The following is a 17,803-nucleotide window of genomic DNA, read 5'->3' on the forward strand; positions in this document are numbered from 1 at the left end:
GGTTAATTAATGCTTTTACACCAAGAGGTCTGGGGTTTGAGTCTTAGATACTGCGATTTATTAACATATTTGCAGATTAATCGAGGCAAGTGTGCAAGAGATCTCCAGCGAAGTACAATTATAGCCGTTCGCTAAGATTCTACGCAGAGAGGAAAGTGTAGCCGTTCGCCAGGATTCTATGCAATGAGAGAAGTATCGTCAAGTCGTGTATCATTGAAAGTGTCCATCAAGAGCATGAAAAAGGAAGTGTTGCCTGTCGTAGATCTAATAAAAATCGGAAGAAATTGTCAATTGTAGAATCGTCTATGTAACAGTTCTCATAATTTGCAATTAATAATAAATCAAGACGTATTAAAAAAAAAAGCGAGCATCAACAAATATTCTCTCCACAATGTAGAGGGGAAAATGTTTAGGCCCAATTTCAAGCCTAAATTGTAGGCCCATAATAAGATTCACATCTGCAAAGTGGCATTCTTGGTCTTTGTACTTGAATTGCTGTTTTCCGCAGCTCGACGCCCTATTATCTTTATCTACGTCAGCTAGTTGTGTGAACTAAAAACATCATCATCATCTAATTTACGATACTGAATAGTTAGTGCTTGATTACTATGGACTATAGTTGTTAAACTCGATGTATGAAAGTGTAGTACATTTCTTTAACAAATTTTAAGAGTACCTTGTTTTTCTTTCTTAATCCACAGTGAATCTCCCAAAATATACATTTGTGAATGATGATTTTAAAGGTTTTTACTCCACTCAAATGATATAGTGGGCTTGTGACGTTTCAGCCGTTGTAAACCTCAAAAGTTATTAGTGGGAGACCTTAAAAGATCAAGTCAACGTCGACTAATCCAACACCACCGCAACACGTTAACGAGCAATGCAACTTGAGTCTTAATAACACACATCATTGTTTTCTTTTATGTTATGAAGAAAATATTGGAAATCAAATCGAAACGTGTAATTTTATATTTTCTCAAAAGCGCCTCCAGTTCGTTTTCATATACACAGATACTCCACTCCTTCTCATACGTATAATTTATCCTAATTCCTAATAATATCTTTTGATTGAAATTGATAAATCAGTTTTCTTTTTATTGTACACTTGAGCAATCATAAACTGAGAAAGAAGCTAACATACTCCATTCACTTATCAAGAGTGGAAAAATTCGTACAAGTAGACAAACACTTTTCTTATTTGTCAAGGAGTTCTATGGATATATAAATTAGATGTCATAAATAATATCTCAATCATAAGTAAACGACCTTATAATTTTCTAAGTCAATGTATCTCGCCGACCTATACAACACAAGTCACGATGATCCACTGGCTTTGTTTGAAGATTTACAATCATTGAATCAATTTGTCTCATTAAAATGAAATAATTTGTTAAGGATTGCTGTTACACATGAAATGATGCCCTGTATCCAAAACATTTTAATCATAGTAATACCTAATAAAAAAAAGGAATAAGATTCTTTTGTTTGACCTTTTAAGGATGTCTAAATGGGCCATGAGTTAAAAAAGTAAGCCCAATTACAAAGGAGATATTTTAGAGAGCCACGTGTCAGAAGCTTAGTAATGAAGTCATATACACGACATAAATAAAACAGAGGCGTTGAGTCAGGTCCGAGAGACTCGTGGTGGGGCCCGAGTAAACCGTTATGCTGCTTCTTAAATGACGGTACTACCCCCACATCGCAGCGTCCTTGGAGTGAAGTGAGAGAAGGGTAAATACGTAAATAGAGGAGAATGCAGAGAATTTGATGAATTTATTAAGAATTGTGAAATTGGCCCCTTTTCTTTTCTTAATCGCGTAGTGCCACCCATTTCCAGAGAGGACACAGCCTTTTCTTGTATCCCTCTTTCTCTCTTACTCATTCGTTTTTTTCTCTTCTGATTCAAATTTATTTGTTTCTCTCTCGAAACTAAGGATTAAAGTTTCTTGTTTTGTGCTCTTCGTTTTTCGGATAGTTTCTGTTTTTGTTAACTGTGTCGTCAAGCTGAGTTTGGAGAGTGAGTGATTTGAAATTTTGATTTTCCGGTAGCAAAAGGGCGTCGTTGGAGACAGGCGAAGTATATTTGGGCTTCGTTGTCAAAGAAAGACGAGTTTTTGAGATTTGAAAAGGTGGTTGGCATTTTGGTAAGTATTTGGTGGATCTGATACTGGGATGTGGTGGATGATGGGAGAAGCTGGTGGACATTACTGTTCTAAGAAGACTGATGATATCTGCGGCGGTGTTTGTAGTCAGGTTTGTTCTCTGATCTCCTTTTTAGTGAAGATTTGTGTGTGCCTTTGTTCTGTTTCTGAGATAACGAAGAAACCACATTGATGTGCAAAAACGAGATCTTTACTTCATTTACTTGAAATTTGCAGTTTTGGATCTTTTAAGATCTTAAAAAGTCGATCCATTTATTTGATTTTACGCATGAACTTGCATTTGATGTTAAGCGATTCTTAATTCTCCAATTCCAAAACTTTAATCTCTTTTTCTTCACTATTTAAGAATTTAACTTGGATCTGAGTTTTAGATTTAAGAATTTCTCTTTTTTTTTATTCAGGTCTCTTTGCTCTGCTCTGCATCTCTTGTGTTATGGTTCTAATGTTTAACATATTTGTTTATTCTCTATCTGGCAGGAACCTGGAAGATTCTTCAGCTTTTCTAGACTTTGTTGTGCTCTTCGTGGTGTTGATATGAAGACTTATATCTTCTTATTAGTGATTGTTCCCACATGTGTACTCGCTGGTTATGTCCATGGTCAGAAGATTTCTTACTTTCTCCGGCCATTATGGGAATCACCACCTAAACCTTTTCATGACATTCCTCATTACTACCACGAGAATGCTTCAATGGAGACTCTTTGTAAACTCCATGGCTGGGGTGTACGAGAATACCCTAGACGAGTTTATGATGCTGTTTTGTTCAGTAACGAGCTTGATATCCTCGCTGTTCGTTGGAGAGAGTTGTTTCCTTACATCACTCAGTTTGTCCTTCTTGAATCAAACACGACGTTCACTGGGTTGCCTAAGCCTCCTGTGTTTGCTGCTCACCGAGATGAGTTCAAGTTTATCGAGTCACGCTTGACTTATGGTACTGTTGGTGGAAGATTTGTCAAAGGGCAGAATCCGTTTTACGAAGAGGCGTATCAGCGGGTAGCTCTAGATCAGCTTCTGAGAATTGCTGGGATTACTGATGATGACTTGTTGTTAATGTCTGATGTCGATGAGATTCCAAGTAGACACACCATTAACCTTTTAAGGTGGTGCGATGATATCCCGAAGATCCTTCATCTGCGGCTCAAGAACTATCTTTACTCGTTCGAATTCCTTGTTGATAGCAAAAGCTGGAGAGCTTCCGTCCACAGATATGAGACGGGAAAGACACGGTATGCTCATTATCGACAGTCTGATGAAATCTTAGCGGATGCAGGATGGCATTGTAGCTTTTGCTTTCGACGGATCAGTGAGTTTATATTCAAGATGAAAGCATATAGCCATAATGATAGAGTGAGGTTTGGTCATTTCTTGAATCCTAAAAGAGTTCAAAGAGTTATATGCAAAGGAGCTGATCTTTTCGATATGCTCCCCGAAGAGTATACCTTCAAGGAGATTATAGGGAAAATGGGTCCAATACCGCATTCTTTCTCGGCCGTTCATCTTCCTTCGTATCTCCTGGAAAACGCGGATAAGTACAGATTCCTCTTACCGGGAAATTGCATAAGAGAAAGCGAATGATCGATCGAATCTTCACCACATGAAATCTTACTTCTCGTTCATCTTAAGACCTCTACATTGAGAGGAAACAAAGACTGGCTTGAATCCTCCTCCGGACTAATAACACTTACACAGCTGATATAGAATCTCTGCAATTTTGTCTGAGGCTTATCGGTGTCGGTGAATGCTGCAGAGTTTTTCATCAGGCATTTTGAGAGGATTATTAAAGAGTGAAGATTTTTGTACATAGATAGACCTCTTTGTTTCTTCAGGTTTCTGATTTCGCATCAGGCATGAAAACCTTCATTCTCTGTGACTGTGCATCATCAAACATGAGTTTGTGTTCTTCTGAGTTTCCCCTTTTGGGAAGTTTTGCATCAAGACACTATTTACGTACCCTTTTTGTACATCTCTCTCTTTCTCTCTCGATTTCATTGGGTTTGTTATATATACGAGGATTGGTGTTTTTCATGCGTTCGTTATTAAGAGACTTGGTCTCATGAATAAAGCTTCCTTGTTAATGAGTAAATGAGAAATTTCCCAAAACTTAAATGGAAAAGGAACACTAATATTATTCATCAATTAGGCCATGTGGTCTAATATGGAAAAGTAATACTCTTTTCCAGGTTTTGAAACAAATACATCGGCCATGTGGTCATATCGCATACATTGTGTTATGCCTGATTAAAAGAAATCAAGTAAGGACGGTCAAGAACACACAAAAAAAAAAAAACGAAGGATGATCTCTAATAGTTTCTTTAAAAAATTATGTCCTGTGTATAAGTTGCTTAGGTATCATATGAAAAGTATAACTTGGATTTGCTTAATCATTTCTGGACTCTACCATGTCATTGTATAATCCTTCACTTGTCTTTCTGTTTGTTTAGTTTCTTCAGCTAATGAATCGTTGAGTTTGCGATTTCGTTGAGATACTGCTTCTCGGAACTCGCCATTCGGCTTTGAAACATTGTCCATTCCCGTTTACATCTGTCTCTCACCTTTGCAACAAAACCATATAACCATCATCAATTAGTAACAATAAACCGCAAATACTATGTTACATACTGATGTTTCAAAGTTCTTACCCCTTGCCACCCTGCTTTACCATCTTGTGCCTCTCCCTGGTAAAAAGAAAACCAAAAAAATATGAATCAATATATGATGAACAAAACAGAAAACTTGAAATGAACTTGAGAAGGTATTATCAAGAACCTGGCTGCCTAAAGAAGGAAGAGATTGATGAATGATCCATTGAGAATCCACAACTCCTATCTTCTCATGTGCAGGCTGTTTGTTATATCAGGAAACTTTTTAGTAGATAACCAAACACAGGTCCTATGTTTTTAGAATCAAGATATGTAGCAAAATGATTAACCTCGACGCATTTACGGAGTGCAAAATCAAGACCCCAACCGTGAACCAAGTCGTTCTGAATCATATGCCACACGCAACGCCAGGCATCTCTTGAGAATACTGGAGCCATAATCTCTATAAACCTATGAGAATATCAAGTGGAATCAAGAGTATTGTATAGATTTATGTTTTTGTAATGAACATTTGAGACTACGTACGCCGCACAGGGAGGCAAGTGAGGGTCATTGCATCGACCTGGTTTCTCCTTGGAATCTCTGGTGATTAGATTTTGCAGAAAGAAAATGATTAGTTACTTAAAGTTTTCGCCTTTTGATGTTTGGAATTGTAAATTTGCTTACTTGTGAACTTCTCCTTTGGTTTTTCTCTTTGTTATCTCCCATGTGATCTTTGTTTTAGACTCCACAGCAGGCTGCGATATCTCTAGACCGTGTTTCTTTATCAGCCTAATGTACCTGCACAAGAGATAGAAGCACATATTCAAATTTTCTGAACTAGGATTCGTGCGGCGATTTTTTGTTAGAAATGAGCAAGAAGACGCACTCTTCTACATCGAAGTTTTCAAGGCCGAGGTCTTCATCCCAGATGAATACATAGTCATAAGGTGCCACGATGTCAGGATGCAGAAACCGTTTAGCATACCACCTTGTGATGAAAATCATAACCAGTGAGATTCAATGGTTAAACAAGCTAGCCTCATGAAGATTGGAGTAGTTAGAGCAAAGTATAGTTACGTTTACCACTTGGTTTGCTTTGGCACGCTCACGTGTATTGCGCGTTTGGACCATTCGAATTCGTCCCATTCTGTGGTTCGTCCATCGTAGTGGAACAGAACAATTGTGAAATCTTCTGAAAACTGCAGTAAAAAAGAAGAAGAAAGACTCTAAGCTTTTTTCAGATAGAGAAGAGAGCCTGCATAAGATTTTACCTTCTTGACACAAGCATCAACGTTTACTTTCTGCCCAAAACCAACAGTAAAAGCAATGAGATACTTTGGCTTCACAGGAACATCCTAAAGAAGTAAGACATGAGAACAAACCCACGATCAGACAATTCAATGCTGTTGGAAAGATGAGATTTTTAGGAGGAAACACTAAAGGATCAAACATTATACTACCTCCTCAGGTAATCCCCAAAGTCTGCGTATGTAGTAATCTGATTCAGATGCAATGATACCAGGAGTCAGCATTTCTGCACCTCGGGGATTCGATGGAACCCAAATCTGCATAATCCTTATTAGGATTAGTTTACAAGATCTTGTCACTATCACTAAAAGATCAAAGAGAAAGAAATAATGCCTTCCAATGCGGTGCATCACTCGAATTAGCCCTGTGTAATGGACTCCTAGATGACCATGTATGTAAAAGCGTTTCACTCGATGTTTCTGGTGTCTCATCTTCTACATAAGCAATATCAACAGAGGGAAGAATGCCAGAGGGGAAATTTAGCTGAAAGTTATCAAGTTGGCACATGAAACACATTAAGCATAAAGTCTTGAGAGAAAATAGGAACAAAAAGCTAAAGATATAGCTCACTTTTGTTAGTGATAATGTAGGGAAAGATATCCCCAAGAAGAAACCGATAACTATTCCTACGAATGTTGCTATAATGAGTCTCATTCCATCATTTGGCTTTTTACCATTCGAACTGCAAACAAAGAAGTAACATACAAATTCATTTTTCTATTGTGATCATCTTAAAACATGAATCAAGCAATAAGCTCAGGATATTGGTGAATCTAACCAGCGATTCGAGTTGTCTGTTCGGTTAGCCATGTCCTGAATCCGGTTTAAGTTCTCCAAGAACAATACATTCAATGGAAACTTCAGTCTCTGGAAATTTCTTATCTGCATCACACGGAGATTGAACAGGAATGAAAATGTCATCTTTAGATTCAGATCCACTCCTCAAATGAATTCAAGTAGAAAGATTTACAAGTTAGTGGGAAGAAGTTAAAAAAACTAGTGAGCTGGGAATATCTAGCTTAAAGCTTAAAAAGAGCAAACATCACCAAAAATGGAAAATTTGAGATAACTCTGTAACAATTGCTTCCTGATTAAAACTCGTGAGATCGAGGTCTGATGCGATGCGATTCATTAACAGAGCAAGAGGTGTAAGCAAATTGAAATCTCTTTCATTAAACGATAAAAATTCCAAAATCCTAAAGATAAAAGTTAAAGCAGATCCATGTCATGGATTAGAGATTTACTTCAAAAAGAAAACGTTGGTACTAGTTACTGGCAAGTAAACAAAGTTACCAACTTTGAGCTATATGGGAGAAGACAAAACCTAAAGAAGACGAATCAGATTCGGGCATAAGAAGGGTAATCGCTACTCGAGTAACAGAAGTAGTAAAATCACGTTACGAACAAATAAATGAGACGAGAGAAGCAACGGAAAATTTTTAGTCGGAGAAACACTGAGCAAGATCGTTGAATAACGTAAAAAAGGATGTAACTTTAAGCAATAAAATCAATTACCCAGAAGAATGAAATCTCAGAAGAAGCCGTCGTCTTTGAAAATTTTCTGATGAACTTGACTCTGAGAATTGTTGTTTTTTGATAAAGGATGGAGAGATAAAAATTAAAAAAGAAAACAGAGAGGATGTTTGCCCCAAAAACAAAAAAGCGAAGTGTGTTTGAACTGATCCCATGTGACGCGACGACGACTTACGGGTTTATGTAGGTCAAGACTCAAGAGAAAGTTGACAAGTTGACTTTTAGCTTGTCAAGACACTAAAGTCTACTTACTGATATCTAGGGTTGCAAACGCTCATTATGACCCAATGATCTAGGGTTGCATTTGCAGTCATGAAAGAAAACACATTTTGGCTACATTGATTGACCATGAACAAAGAATCAAAGGTTGTAACATTTCTCATGAGTCATGACAAGGTCTCTTTCTTCTGTTAGGAATCATGAGCTCTTCGAAATGACGATTTTTTGTTGATTTACCTTGGATTATCAAAGCTCATATATTTTCGGATATGTTTATGTATACAGATATGACTTTACTAGGTTTTAATACTACGTGCAGAATCGTGAGCATCTAACTTAATACTAGTTGACAATAATCATATTTCATACACCTGTTGTAGAATACTAACATCCTCATTATCGACACAAGATCCTTTCGGTGTAATGTACAAATCTGAAACAAAAATGTGTTTAATAATGGTGAATATAATAAATGGCTAAATAACTTCTCTATGGAAGTTGCAAATGCCTTTGTAAGACATTGTTGGATTAATAATTTACCTTCAAACCAATAGTACAAAGTGACTCCATGGCCCAATGGATAAGGCGCTGGTCTACGAAACCAGAGATTCTGGGTTCGATCCCCAGTGGAGTCGTTTTTCTGTTTACACTATTTCCTGGCAGTTAGTTTATCGTGTAGATCATCTTATTCATCTTCAAATCTAAGCTATGGAACATGGTGAATAAGTAGATACCCTTTCGAAGCTGTAAACTAAGAGAACCTTTCTTCTTTACGACAATGTTCTTTTACCTTTCAAGTCTTCTTTATTGCTTAACATGATTGTCAAGCTATGTGCAACGAATCCAAAAATGTGAAATCTCACTTTTTACCAAAATGACAAAGCCTCGACTAAACACAAAGCTGCACAAATCTTAAATAGAAGATGACAGTAGTGGTAGATAGACTTCTTAAACAGAGAAGAAGAACAGAACAGTCTCTGTCTCCAAAAATTCTGAAGACACATCAATTGTCACAAGTCTTGCGCTCTGCCGTTTCACGAGCAAATGACCCAAAAAACAACAAGATGAAGAAACCATTAGGCTTTTAATTCTGAAGATGCACCAATAAAAAACAAAAACAAAAAAACCCCTAAAATTAGGTTTTTAAAAGGAGATGAATTTTTCTTATTAATATTATTGAAGCTTCTCTCTTATCTGCCTTCTTCAAAATCTGAGAATGGTGTGTCAACCAAACTCTCTAATCTCATTCCACATTCATCCTTAGTTTCCTTTTTTACCATCCATCCCTTGACGATGATGACCTGTGAAACCCGAAAATTTCAAATGTTAGTTCACTCGCATCTCAAGATCTTGATACATAGATGCAAACATCATTAGGAATGACTCAAGTTTGGATCTTCGTACTAAAGTTAGCATTTATTCTAAGTTTTTAGACTTTTGGGTTCATGCCAAAATCCAGATAAGTAGGAAGCTTCTGAATGAGAATACGAGTATATTGTAAGTCTGTTCTTTGTAATGGGATTGAATCAGATGTTAAAAGACTAACCTGTCGAAGTTTCTGTTGCTGAAGAATCCACGTTCCTTGCTTCCTTGGAAGTTTCTTCGATCATCTACTGGTCTTGGCCAATTATCGCCTGTGCCACGTGATCTAGGTCTTTCCATGGGTTCGACGTTCCTAGACTCATCGATTGATCCAGCCCGTGAATGAGGTCTTTCTGAATAGGAACCGGCTCTGCTTGCACTGGATCCAGGCCTCTCAACTGCTCGTGGCCTGAACCTGACTTTGTCGTCCAGTTCACGGATCAGCAAGTCCAGGTCCTTTTCTTTCTCGCGTATGAGATCCGGTAGATTTTGGTGATTACTGTCGGATTCCTGATGAGATTCCTTGCTCTCAGGTGCAATGGCAGCTTCCTTCTCGAGTTTCTTCCGTAGTTCTTCGATCTCTTCCTTCAACATCCTCTCTCCTTCTGTTTCAGGCCTGGAATTTTTGTTTCAGAAGACAGAGATGAAAAGTGAGACCAAATCTTATTAGCAGATGATCTAGAAAGTCATCAACATAATCATAGGGAAATTATTCATATACCAATGCAAGGCATCACAGATTTCAGAACAAAAAAGTAATCGAAAGTAGACACAAAAATCAGACGAATGTGAAAGCATGCGTTAACAAAGAAAAACTTAGGCGTAGAGATGAGATGCCAAAAAAAATCCAAGAGCTATCTTACAAGTTACATTCTATGATTTTCTTTAACTTCCCAACGAGGCTGAATAAAAAAGATAAAAGGAACAAACAACGTCCAAAAAGAGCTCAGTTGAGAGAACAAACATCGATACATTTGCCAAAGAAATGGGCAATGCACATATTTGGTACTTCAAATGATGTGCCAAAATTTGGCACTAGGTGATGAAGCAAACTTTTAGATGAGAGTCTAATGCCTAAGAGATGCTTAAGAGGACATTCATTCAACATGTCATCAAAAGAAAACCACGAATACACTAAAACTTAAGTAGATAAGTCATTCCATTAGTTTCCATTTTGAATTTGAAACAATATGCAGAAGTGGCAAAGTTACCTAAAGTTATTGCTTTGAATATAATTTCCTATCACTATTGGTTCACCAATTTACATCACTTAAAAATTCAAACTTTCTGATTCAGTATGTAGAACAGCGGATTATTTGAGAAATAATTAACATTCAAACCATGGCAACAACATAGAATTAACGTAAACCAACATTGCTCAGAGAAAATAAAGAAAATCCAAATGAATAAGGACCTGTCAACCCTGCGATGCTCGAGTTCAGAATCAATTTTGCGCCAATCTTTCCCTTGTTCCTCCAGCAATACTTCCCGAGGTTTTGCATCACCGAAAGGATTCACCTTTGGTCTCGGCTTCACCACATTCTCCACATTGTTCAATGCTGAACTCTCGGACCTGTTAGATTGAGCACTTGATGGTCTGCTGGATTGCGCACTCGATGGTCTGCTTGTTTGTCCCTTTTTGGCCTCAATATCCGAGTCAAGTTTCTTCCAGTCCAATCCTTTCTCCGCCAAAACTTGCTCTCTCGGTCTAGCAGCTCCAAATGGGTTTGGCTTACTCGTCTTCCCAGCAGTTGGAGTTTCACTCCCTCCTGCATCAACCTTTCGTGGTTCTAATACAAGACGACGACGCTCCTCCTGAACACCACCACCGGAAGGGAGGACTCCTCGGGCCCACCGGTCAGGCTCTGGTCCAGAGTCACGGAAACCCGACCCAAATGTAGATGATTTTGCTTTACCCGCTGCCCAATTATCAACCTCATCAGCTTTAGAGAATCCACCTCCACCACCAGCACCACCACCTCCGCCGCCATAACTGCCAGCACCACCACCTCCTCCGCCATAACTGCCAGCACCACCACCCCCGCCTCCAAGACCACCATAACGACTACCTTGACGTCCTTGATCAAACGAAGGAAGCGATTTCTTTCCTTTTCCCCAATCATCATCCTCATCAGCCCTAGACACTTGTGGTAAATCAGAAACCCTAGAATTAGATCCTCTCTGATCATCATCAAATCCGCCATAAGATCTCCTACCACCACCACCACCGCCCCAAGACCCATCAGAATCGTCTCGATCTCGTGACATTCTTCCCGGAGGTCCACTAGACCTTCCTCCACCATAAGAAGAGAATCCACCACCGAGACGACCAGGTTGCATTTCCTCCTCAGAACGTTGTCTAGGACCAGTAGGAAGCTGAAGCATCTGTTCCCTCGTCAATCCAGCAGAACTTGGAGCAGTGTATGCTCCTTTGGTAAACTCCGATAAAGTCATCTTCTTCTTCTTCTTAGAAGACTTAGCAGTCGCAGCCTCTTTCAAACTCGGGAAACTCTGAGAATCCGCCGCCGTGGCTGTAGCTTCAGCAGCTTGCTCTTCATCGGCACGCTCAGCCTCATCGGCCCATGCGCCGATTCCACCCCAAGGTTTCGACATCTGTGATTTTTCAATTCCAAATTCGGAGATTCCCCCAGATCTGAAAAAACGCACAACACAAATTGAGAGTGACGAATCTAAAGACTCCAATCAAAGTTACTGCCCTGAAATCGAATCCAATCTCAAGATTCTCTCGTCGTCGCCGAAAGATGAAAATTTTATGTAAAAATCGGATTTTTATTCCTTGTGAAGCTGGTTTGTTTGTTTGTAGGTTTCGCAACGGAGGAGCAATGGACGGAGAAAGAGATATAGCAATACGCGCGGGATTGGAGCGTGTGGTACACGTAGCAATCAGTTTTACGAGGAAGTTAATGGCTTGAACGTTCACGCGACGTGTAAGCAAGTGACGGTTGACTTGAAGAAGAAACGAACGGTCATGAGTCTTCTTTGTTTTTTGCCGATTCTTATCAAATTAATCTCTTTTCCCACCAACTTCAAAACATACAGCATCCATTTCTTTAAATTCGATGATTATAAAAGCTGAAGACATAATTGGATATGATCTAACGCATTTCATGTTTCAGATAAATTGAAATTGAAATTGATATTGAGAGTAGTACACATTCATCGTTTTTCTCTATACATAAACCTTTACCCTTAGAAAGCTCAGCAGTGCCTTCACAGCATCAAAACAAAATGGCTTTCTCTACTCTTTGTCTGAGTTTTTCATAATCCAAAATGAAGAAAAAAGCATCAGAGTTTCTTCTAGAGATGTGTACTGATTTCTCAAATCTCTTTCTGAGATCTGAGATAGTTCATTACAGGACCCATAGCACTGCCTCGCAGTGCCTTGTAAGACCATGAGCCTCCTCCACTTGAACTCCCTTTCTTGTTCCACCCATTGTTGGCCTGAGACAACTCTGCTTTTTTCGCACTTAAAGCTTCACTTAGTTCTTCCCAAGGGTTCACTTTTCCATTTTCTGCAATTCACATACGTCCAATGAAAGTTAATAAGACTCCATTTCAATACAATGCAATCCAAGATTGTTGGAAAATTTACCTTTTATAGGGGTTTGCAAATCTTTGTTTGCGCTTAGCTTTAGCTTTGTAGCTGACTGGTCAGGCTCGGGCGGTGCTGACTTGGCGACTTCTGCAGAATCTGAGCTGCTAGTTTTGACACTGCGGACATCGAGCAGAGCAGAAAATTCTATCTGCAGAAGCAAATTCTTTCTTATATTAGAATTGTGATGCTTAGCAAGCAAACAACTACAAGAACCAGATCTGTGTTCTTGTTCATAAGATATGTATGACATAATGTAAATCGTGAAGCATACCTCCAAGGATCCGTCTTCTTTATAAAGAGCTGTATCAGGTTCCATGGAGAAATCGTCGTCCTCTTCTGTCTTTTTCTCGATTGGAAATTCTTGAACAGGCATCAATGTCACCTTCTTGGAGTCTGGATCATAGTAGCTTATCTTCCCAACCTACCAAGCGAAGTATATTGTAAAGGGGATAGGTTCCTCAGAAAAAGAGTTGATTGGTCAATTTGGCTTAAAAGGAGAGCAAGAAATTTTACCCGAAAAGAGGAAACCTCTGGCGTCCAAGATGATGTTAGCTCAATGAGGCGGTATGCAATAACATCTCCTTTCTGTAAAGTTAACAAACCAGGAGTTGAGGAGTTTAAAAATGCTGAATCTATAAACAATTTGCTGGGTGGTAGTAAATACTATAAGCAAACCTTTACTGAGCCAGTGTAAGCCACAAGCTGTTCATAATCGATCGGACCCTTAGCAGGTGTCTCTGCTTCAGTGGGCTGTGTCTGATAAGTAGTATCTTCATTGAAATCCTGAGCATATCGTTTGGAAAATCCTGACTTCTCTGTGCCCCATTTCTGTCCTTTCTTCTTCGTCATGTTTCCATTCCACAAGAATTTTTCCTAACATTATTTAGACATGATCATTACTGATTCAGATTTGGCATCGCTTTAAGGATACAAAGATAGGTGTAAGTCATACCGCAGGAGGTTCACTTTCAAGGGGAGCTTCATCTGTTCCAGCTGAAAATTAAGCATATAAGGGAGTGAGACGCCTTACAAACGCACAAACAGCTACGTAGAGAGCAATTTGCATAATAATTTACTGAGTGGCTTGAAGCGAATGTGGCCTGGCCTCACTTCCACAGGAACCACTTCATCCCCGACACCATCACTAAGGTCATCTGGCTGTTGATTTTCAAGAGCTTCACAGTGATTTTCCTCGGTTGCTTGGTAATCTATAGTGATGACTGGTTTTTGACTGGGTGCTACAACCAACTGCTTCTGTTGAAGCTGCAAATCGTGTAACAAGAAAGAAGATATCAGTGTTGAAGTGCAGGCTGTACATCACTAAAACACGTGATCGATACATAAATCTTATCATTTTAAGTTTTGAAGTATTTGATGAAGAACCTCTTCCTTCTCTAGTTTTGTTTTCTCTCTCAGCCATTGCCGTTTCGCCTTCTTACGTCGAGCACTTCTGCTAGGTGTCTAAAATAAAAATAAGGAAGAGTGAAGGATTGATAGGAAGCTAAATGAGTAAATGAAACAAAAGGCCAATCCCTGCATCTACAAACATCAAGGAATTTTACACTATATACAGATTGTTCATTCTAATTCCTTGCAACAACTAAGTAAACTTAAACCTTTTTAGTTTCAGTAGATTGTTGGCACAGATCGTTAGGCTCTTTGCTCTCTTCTTGTTGCGATGACCTGCAATCACAATGGCAAGGGAATGGAAAAATGACTAGTTCGACATGAGTCAAGAGGATTAAAAATTTGCAAGCGAGTTTTGACAAAGCAAAAGTCCACGTACCTCTTTGATTTGGTAATGGGCTTGGTGTTACCGTTATCCTGTTCATCATTTTCAGCTCTTTGTACATCCAATGATTTCTTCTTCTTCTTCACAACAGCTGTGTTTTCTCTTTCCTCGGGAGATTCTTCAGTAGTAGCTAACTTACACTTCTTCCTCCTACATCATCATCAAACGTGAATAACAAAAAATACACATTTAGGTAACTAAGAATCGTTCTAGTAGAGATCCTACTTGGAGCTTAGGCTTTTGCTGGAAGCTTTACGTTTCTTAGAAGTCTTCTTCTCTGGCACAAACTCTTCTGCTTCCTCTTCAACCTCATCTTCCTCAGACTCACTTTCATATCCTCCAGTTTCGTTCTGGAATTCCTCATTAGCAAGAAGCATTTCACCAGGACGAAATTGAGGCCTCTCCTCAACCTCAATAGCGTTGTAAACATTCTCCTCACTGTCTTCCCCAACAATCTCCAACAAAGATTCTTTCTTCTTCTTAACACTACATGGAAAAAACGCAAAATTTAACACTAATGATACTTAATAAAAGCTCAAAGGAAAAAGCTTTAAGGGATTGATGAAACTAACCGAACGATATCTTTATCCTTCAATACACAGCTCGACTCGAATGGTGGCAAAACGAAACCATCCATCTAAAAGACCCAAAAGATAATGTAAGCATTAATGGCGTCAACATTGACAAATTTGATTTCACTGAAATTAGGGCAAAAAGAAGTAACCGTACAGATAGAGTGAGGCCAAGAGGACAAGCTTCACAGAGGCTGAATGTGCGAAAGAGATGATCAGAAAACTCTGATACAGTTCGGTGACGTTTACGATTCAGAACAACCCAGCTCCGTGTTAAACCTTGCTTCTTCTGATACTTACTAAGAATCCGTCGGTCTTCAAACACCAGACGAATCCTCACCTTCTCTTCCTCCATCGTAGACGAACTTCAGACAAGTAGAAATGAGAGAGATTTCGCCAAAGTTTTGAGCTTTCGGAATCCTTAAACCCTGTCAGAGCTCCAAAGACGGAGAAGAAGGAGCAAAAGGAGAAAATTAAAGCCAAACCTAACACTCTCGTTCACAGAGAGGTTTTAGGCAAATATTATTGGGCCTTATTTAAAGCCCATTTTAAGAAAAGCCTCAGATTAATAATGTTGGAGCCTTCGTCTTCTCGTTTTTTCCCTCTAGCTTAAGCTCAAACACCAGCCGTCGTCGTCGATCTGATGTCGCCGCATTGAAACAAAGAAAAGGCAACGGTGATATGATCATATGTGTCGAGCTCTGATATGCATCAGACGCTGGGCGCAGTACGCCTTGCATACCGCTCGCGTATAGCTAACCTCGTGAAATCGGGTATGATTGACAACGCTGTTCAGGTGTTCGATGAAATGCGTCACTCAAGCTACCGAGTTTTCTCCTCCGATTATAATCGTTTCATCGGGGTTTTGGTTAAAGAGTCTAGATTTGAGCTTGCTGAGGCAATATATCGGGATATGATGCCTATGGGTTTTTCTCTCATCCCCTTCACTTACTCGAGGTTTATCTCGGGTTTATGTAAAGTTAAAAAATTTGAGCTTATTGATGCTCTTCTGAGGGATATGGAAACCCTTGGATTCATACCAGATATATGGGCGTTTAACATTTATTTGGATCTGTTGTGTCGAGAGAATAAGGTAGGTTTTGCTGTTCAGACGTTCTTTTGTATGGTTCAAAGAGGTAGGGAACCCGATGTTGTATCTTATACTATACTTATTAATGGGTTATTTAGAGCTGGTAAGGTCACTGATGCTGTTGAGATTTGGAATGCAATGATTCGTAGCGGGGTTAGTCCGGATAATAAAGCATGTGCAGCACTTGTTGTTGGGTTATGTCATGCTCGGAAAGTTGATTTGGCTTATGAGATGGTGGCGGAGGAGATCAAGAGTGCAAGAGTTAAGCTTAGTATAGTGGTTTATAATGCGTTGATTAGTGGGTTTTGTAAAGCGGGTAGGATAGAAAAGGCAGAAGCTTTAAAATCATTTATGAGTAAGATTGGGTGTGAGCCGGATCTTGTCACATACAATGTCTTGTTGAATTATTATTATGATAACAATATGTTGAAGAGAGCGGAAGGGGTGATGACTGAGATGGTAAGAAGCGGGATACAGCTTGATGCTTATAGTTATAACCAGTTGCTTAAGAGGCATTGCAGGGTTAGTCATCCTGATAGATGCTATTCCTTCATGTTAAAGGAAATGGAGCCTAGAGGTTTCTGTGATGTTGTCTCCTACAGTACTCTGATTGAAACATTCTGTAGGGCGTCAAACACTAAGAAGGCTTACAAGCTTTTTGAGGAAATGAGACAGAAGGGGATAGTAACGAATGTGGTCACGTTTACGAGTCTTATCAAGGCTTTTCTTAGGGAAGGTAACTCTAGTGTTGCAAAGAAGCTCCTTGATCAGATGACAGAGTTAGGCCTGTCGCCAGATCGCATTTTCTACACGACAATCCTGGACCATTTGTGTAAATCCGGAAATGTCGACAAGGCTTATGGTATTTTTAATGACATGATAGAGCACGAAATTACACCGGATGCGATTTCATACAACTCCCTTATTAGTGGCCTCTGCAGGTCTGGTAGAGTAACTGAAGCTATAAAATTGTTTGAGGACATGAAGGGTAAAGAATGTTGTCCTGACGAATTAACCTTCAAGTTCATTATCGGAGGACTCATACGGGAAAAAAAATTATCAGCAGCCTACAAGGTTTGGGATCAGATGATGGATAAAGGATTCACGCTTGATAGGGATGTGTCCGATACACTCATCAAGGCTAGCTGTTCAATGAGTGCTGATGTGTAGGCATAATAAGGGGATAGACTTTTAAAATTGTCCAAATTGCCCTCTCCTGTGCAAAAATGCTATCATAGTCAATATTATGGCAGCACAGAGATGCTGATACCTAGCCATTAAAGCCTCTACTGTTGCCTGCTGCTGCTCGGAGAGAAAGAAGAAACTTATCAGGTTTGAACTAATTTCCTTCCTTCTTTACATAAGCGAATCCATGGTATAGTTTACGTAGACCAACTATATCTTTACGTTTATTACTCGTTTCATATTCCTTACATCTTTGGAATGTGAACCAGCTCTACCCTGCCTTGCCCCTGTTGCAGCTGACATTATGTGCTCCAGAAGGATCATTATTTGTGGTCAGATTATGGAACAAGACAACCAGCTCTCTTGCATTGACTCAGTTTTA

The 17,803-nt window shown here is 39.2% G+C and overlaps 5 protein-coding genes and 1 non-coding gene across 8 annotated transcripts; 3 read left to right on the forward strand and 3 right to left on the reverse strand.

Moving 5' to 3' along the window:
• Positions 1 to 1,670: 1,670 nt before the first annotated feature.
• Positions 1,671 to 4,245, forward strand: LOC9326042. Its single transcript, XM_002889933.2, has 2 exons — positions 1,671 to 2,253; positions 2,640 to 4,245. The coding sequence occupies exons 1-2, from the start codon at positions 2,173 to 2,175 to the stop codon at positions 3,735 to 3,737; spliced, it is 1,179 nt and encodes a 392-aa protein (XP_002889979.1). The 5' UTR covers positions 1,671 to 2,172; the 3' UTR covers positions 3,738 to 4,245.
• Positions 4,246 to 4,308: 63 nt separating this feature from the next.
• Positions 4,309 to 7,722, reverse strand: LOC9326043. 2 transcript variants are annotated; one of them, XM_002892677.2, is made up of 14 exons: positions 7,568 to 7,722; positions 6,831 to 6,934; positions 6,623 to 6,734; positions 6,386 to 6,535; positions 6,205 to 6,309; positions 6,016 to 6,099; positions 5,828 to 5,943; positions 5,631 to 5,732; positions 5,429 to 5,542; positions 5,288 to 5,344; positions 5,092 to 5,212; positions 4,929 to 5,003; positions 4,802 to 4,837; positions 4,309 to 4,714 (listed from the first exon to the last, which is right to left on the reverse strand). In XM_002892677.2, exons 2-14 carry the CDS (start codon positions 6,860 to 6,862, stop codon positions 4,613 to 4,615), a joined length of 1,206 nt encoding a protein of 401 aa, XP_002892723.1. In that variant the 5' UTR covers positions 6,863 to 6,934; positions 7,568 to 7,722; the 3' UTR covers positions 4,309 to 4,612. The 2 variants fall into 2 exon arrangements, with proteins under 2 accessions (XP_002892723.1, XP_020867959.1); XM_021012300.1 differs by lacking the exon at positions 7,568 to 7,722 and adding an exon at positions 7,377 to 7,488.
• A 644-nt stretch (positions 7,723 to 8,366) lies between these two features.
• Positions 8,367 to 8,439, forward strand: TRNAR-ACG. Its single transcript has one exon. It is a non-coding gene; the product is annotated as a tRNA-Arg (tRNA).
• Positions 8,440 to 8,691: 252 nt separating this feature from the next.
• Positions 8,692 to 12,189, reverse strand: LOC9328786 (eukaryotic translation initiation factor 4B2). Its single transcript, XM_002892678.2, has 3 exons — positions 10,581 to 12,189; positions 9,351 to 9,782; positions 8,692 to 9,105 (listed from the first exon to the last, which is right to left on the reverse strand). The coding sequence occupies exons 1-3, from the start codon at positions 11,777 to 11,779 to the stop codon at positions 9,078 to 9,080; spliced, it is 1,659 nt and encodes a 552-aa protein (XP_002892724.1). The 5' UTR covers positions 11,780 to 12,189; the 3' UTR covers positions 8,692 to 9,077.
• An 89-nt stretch (positions 12,190 to 12,278) lies between these two features.
• Positions 12,279 to 15,628, reverse strand: LOC9328787 (coilin). 2 transcript variants are annotated; one of them, XM_021011454.1, is made up of 13 exons: positions 15,304 to 15,628; positions 15,147 to 15,211; positions 14,800 to 15,060; positions 14,569 to 14,724; positions 14,399 to 14,465; positions 14,166 to 14,243; positions 13,859 to 14,045; positions 13,735 to 13,775; positions 13,458 to 13,655; positions 13,296 to 13,367; positions 13,054 to 13,203; positions 12,780 to 12,930; positions 12,279 to 12,699 (listed from the first exon to the last, which is right to left on the reverse strand). In XM_021011454.1, exons 1-13 carry the CDS (start codon positions 15,499 to 15,501, stop codon positions 12,506 to 12,508), a joined length of 1,818 nt encoding a protein of 605 aa, XP_020867113.1. In that variant the 5' UTR covers positions 15,502 to 15,628; the 3' UTR covers positions 12,279 to 12,505. The 2 variants fall into 2 exon arrangements, with proteins under 2 accessions (XP_020867113.1, XP_020867114.1); XM_021011455.1 differs by having other exon boundaries at positions 14,399 to 14,462; positions 15,304 to 15,621.
• A 71-nt stretch (positions 15,629 to 15,699) lies between these two features.
• Positions 15,700 to 17,427, forward strand: LOC9328788 (pentatricopeptide repeat-containing protein At1g13040, mitochondrial). The gene has a single exon (XM_002889934.2). The coding sequence runs from the start codon at positions 15,853 to 15,855 to the stop codon at positions 17,404 to 17,406; it is 1,554 nt and encodes a 517-aa protein (XP_002889980.1). The 5' UTR covers positions 15,700 to 15,852; the 3' UTR covers positions 17,407 to 17,427.
• The last annotated feature ends 376 nt before the right edge of the window (positions 17,428 to 17,803 follow it).

The sequence above is a fragment of the Arabidopsis lyrata genome (genome assembly GCF_000004255.2).
Source record: "Arabidopsis lyrata subsp. lyrata unplaced genomic scaffold ARALYscaffold_1, whole genome shotgun sequence".
NCBI classification, from domain to species: domain Eukaryota; kingdom Viridiplantae; phylum Streptophyta; class Magnoliopsida; order Brassicales; family Brassicaceae; genus Arabidopsis; species Arabidopsis lyrata.

Coding starts and splice junctions, on each gene's coding strand:
- LOC9326043 (XM_002892677.2), bottom strand. CDS start 6,862: ATGGCTAACCGAACAGACAACTCGAATCGCTG. Junction 6,100..6,204: donor TTTGGGGATTACCTGAGGAG/GTAGTATAATGT, acceptor TTACTTCTTTAG/GATGTTCCTGTGAAGCCAAA. Junction 5,543..5,630: donor GAAAACTTCGATGTAGAAGA/GTGCGTCTTCTT, acceptor TCTCTTGTGCAG/GTACATTAGGCTGATAAAGA.
- LOC9328788 (XM_002889934.2), top strand. CDS start 15,853: ATGCATCAGACGCTGGGCGCAGTACGCCTTGCATACCGCTCGCGTATA.
- LOC9326042 (XM_002889933.2), top strand. CDS start 2,173: ATGTGGTGGATGATGGGAGAAGCTGGTGGACATTACTGTTCTAAGAAG. Junction 2,254..2,639: donor GCGGCGGTGTTTGTAGTCAG/GTTTGTTCTCTG, acceptor TCTATCTGGCAG/GAACCTGGAAGATTCTTCAG.
- LOC9328786 (XM_002892678.2), bottom strand. CDS start 11,779: ATGTCGAAACCTTGGGGTGGAATCGGCGCATGGGCCGATGAGGCTGAG. Junction 9,783..10,580: donor GAGCATCGCAGGGTTGACAG/GTCCTTATTCAT, acceptor CAAAAATTCCAG/GCCTGAAACAGAAGGAGAGA. Junction 9,106..9,350: donor AGCAACAGAAACTTCGACAG/GTTAGTCTTTTA, acceptor CGGGTTTCACAG/GTCATCATCGTCAAGGGATG.
- LOC9328787 (XM_021011454.1), bottom strand. CDS start 15,501: ATGGAGGAAGAGAAGGTGAGGATTCGTCTGGTGTTTGAAGACCGACGG. Junction 15,212..15,303: donor CTCTTGGCCTCACTCTATCT/GTACGGTTACTT, acceptor TGGGTCTTTTAG/ATGGATGGTTTCGTTTTGCC. Junction 12,931..13,053: donor AAGAAGACGGATCCTTGGAG/GTATGCTTCACG, acceptor TTGCTTCTGCAG/ATAGAATTTTCTGCTCTGCT.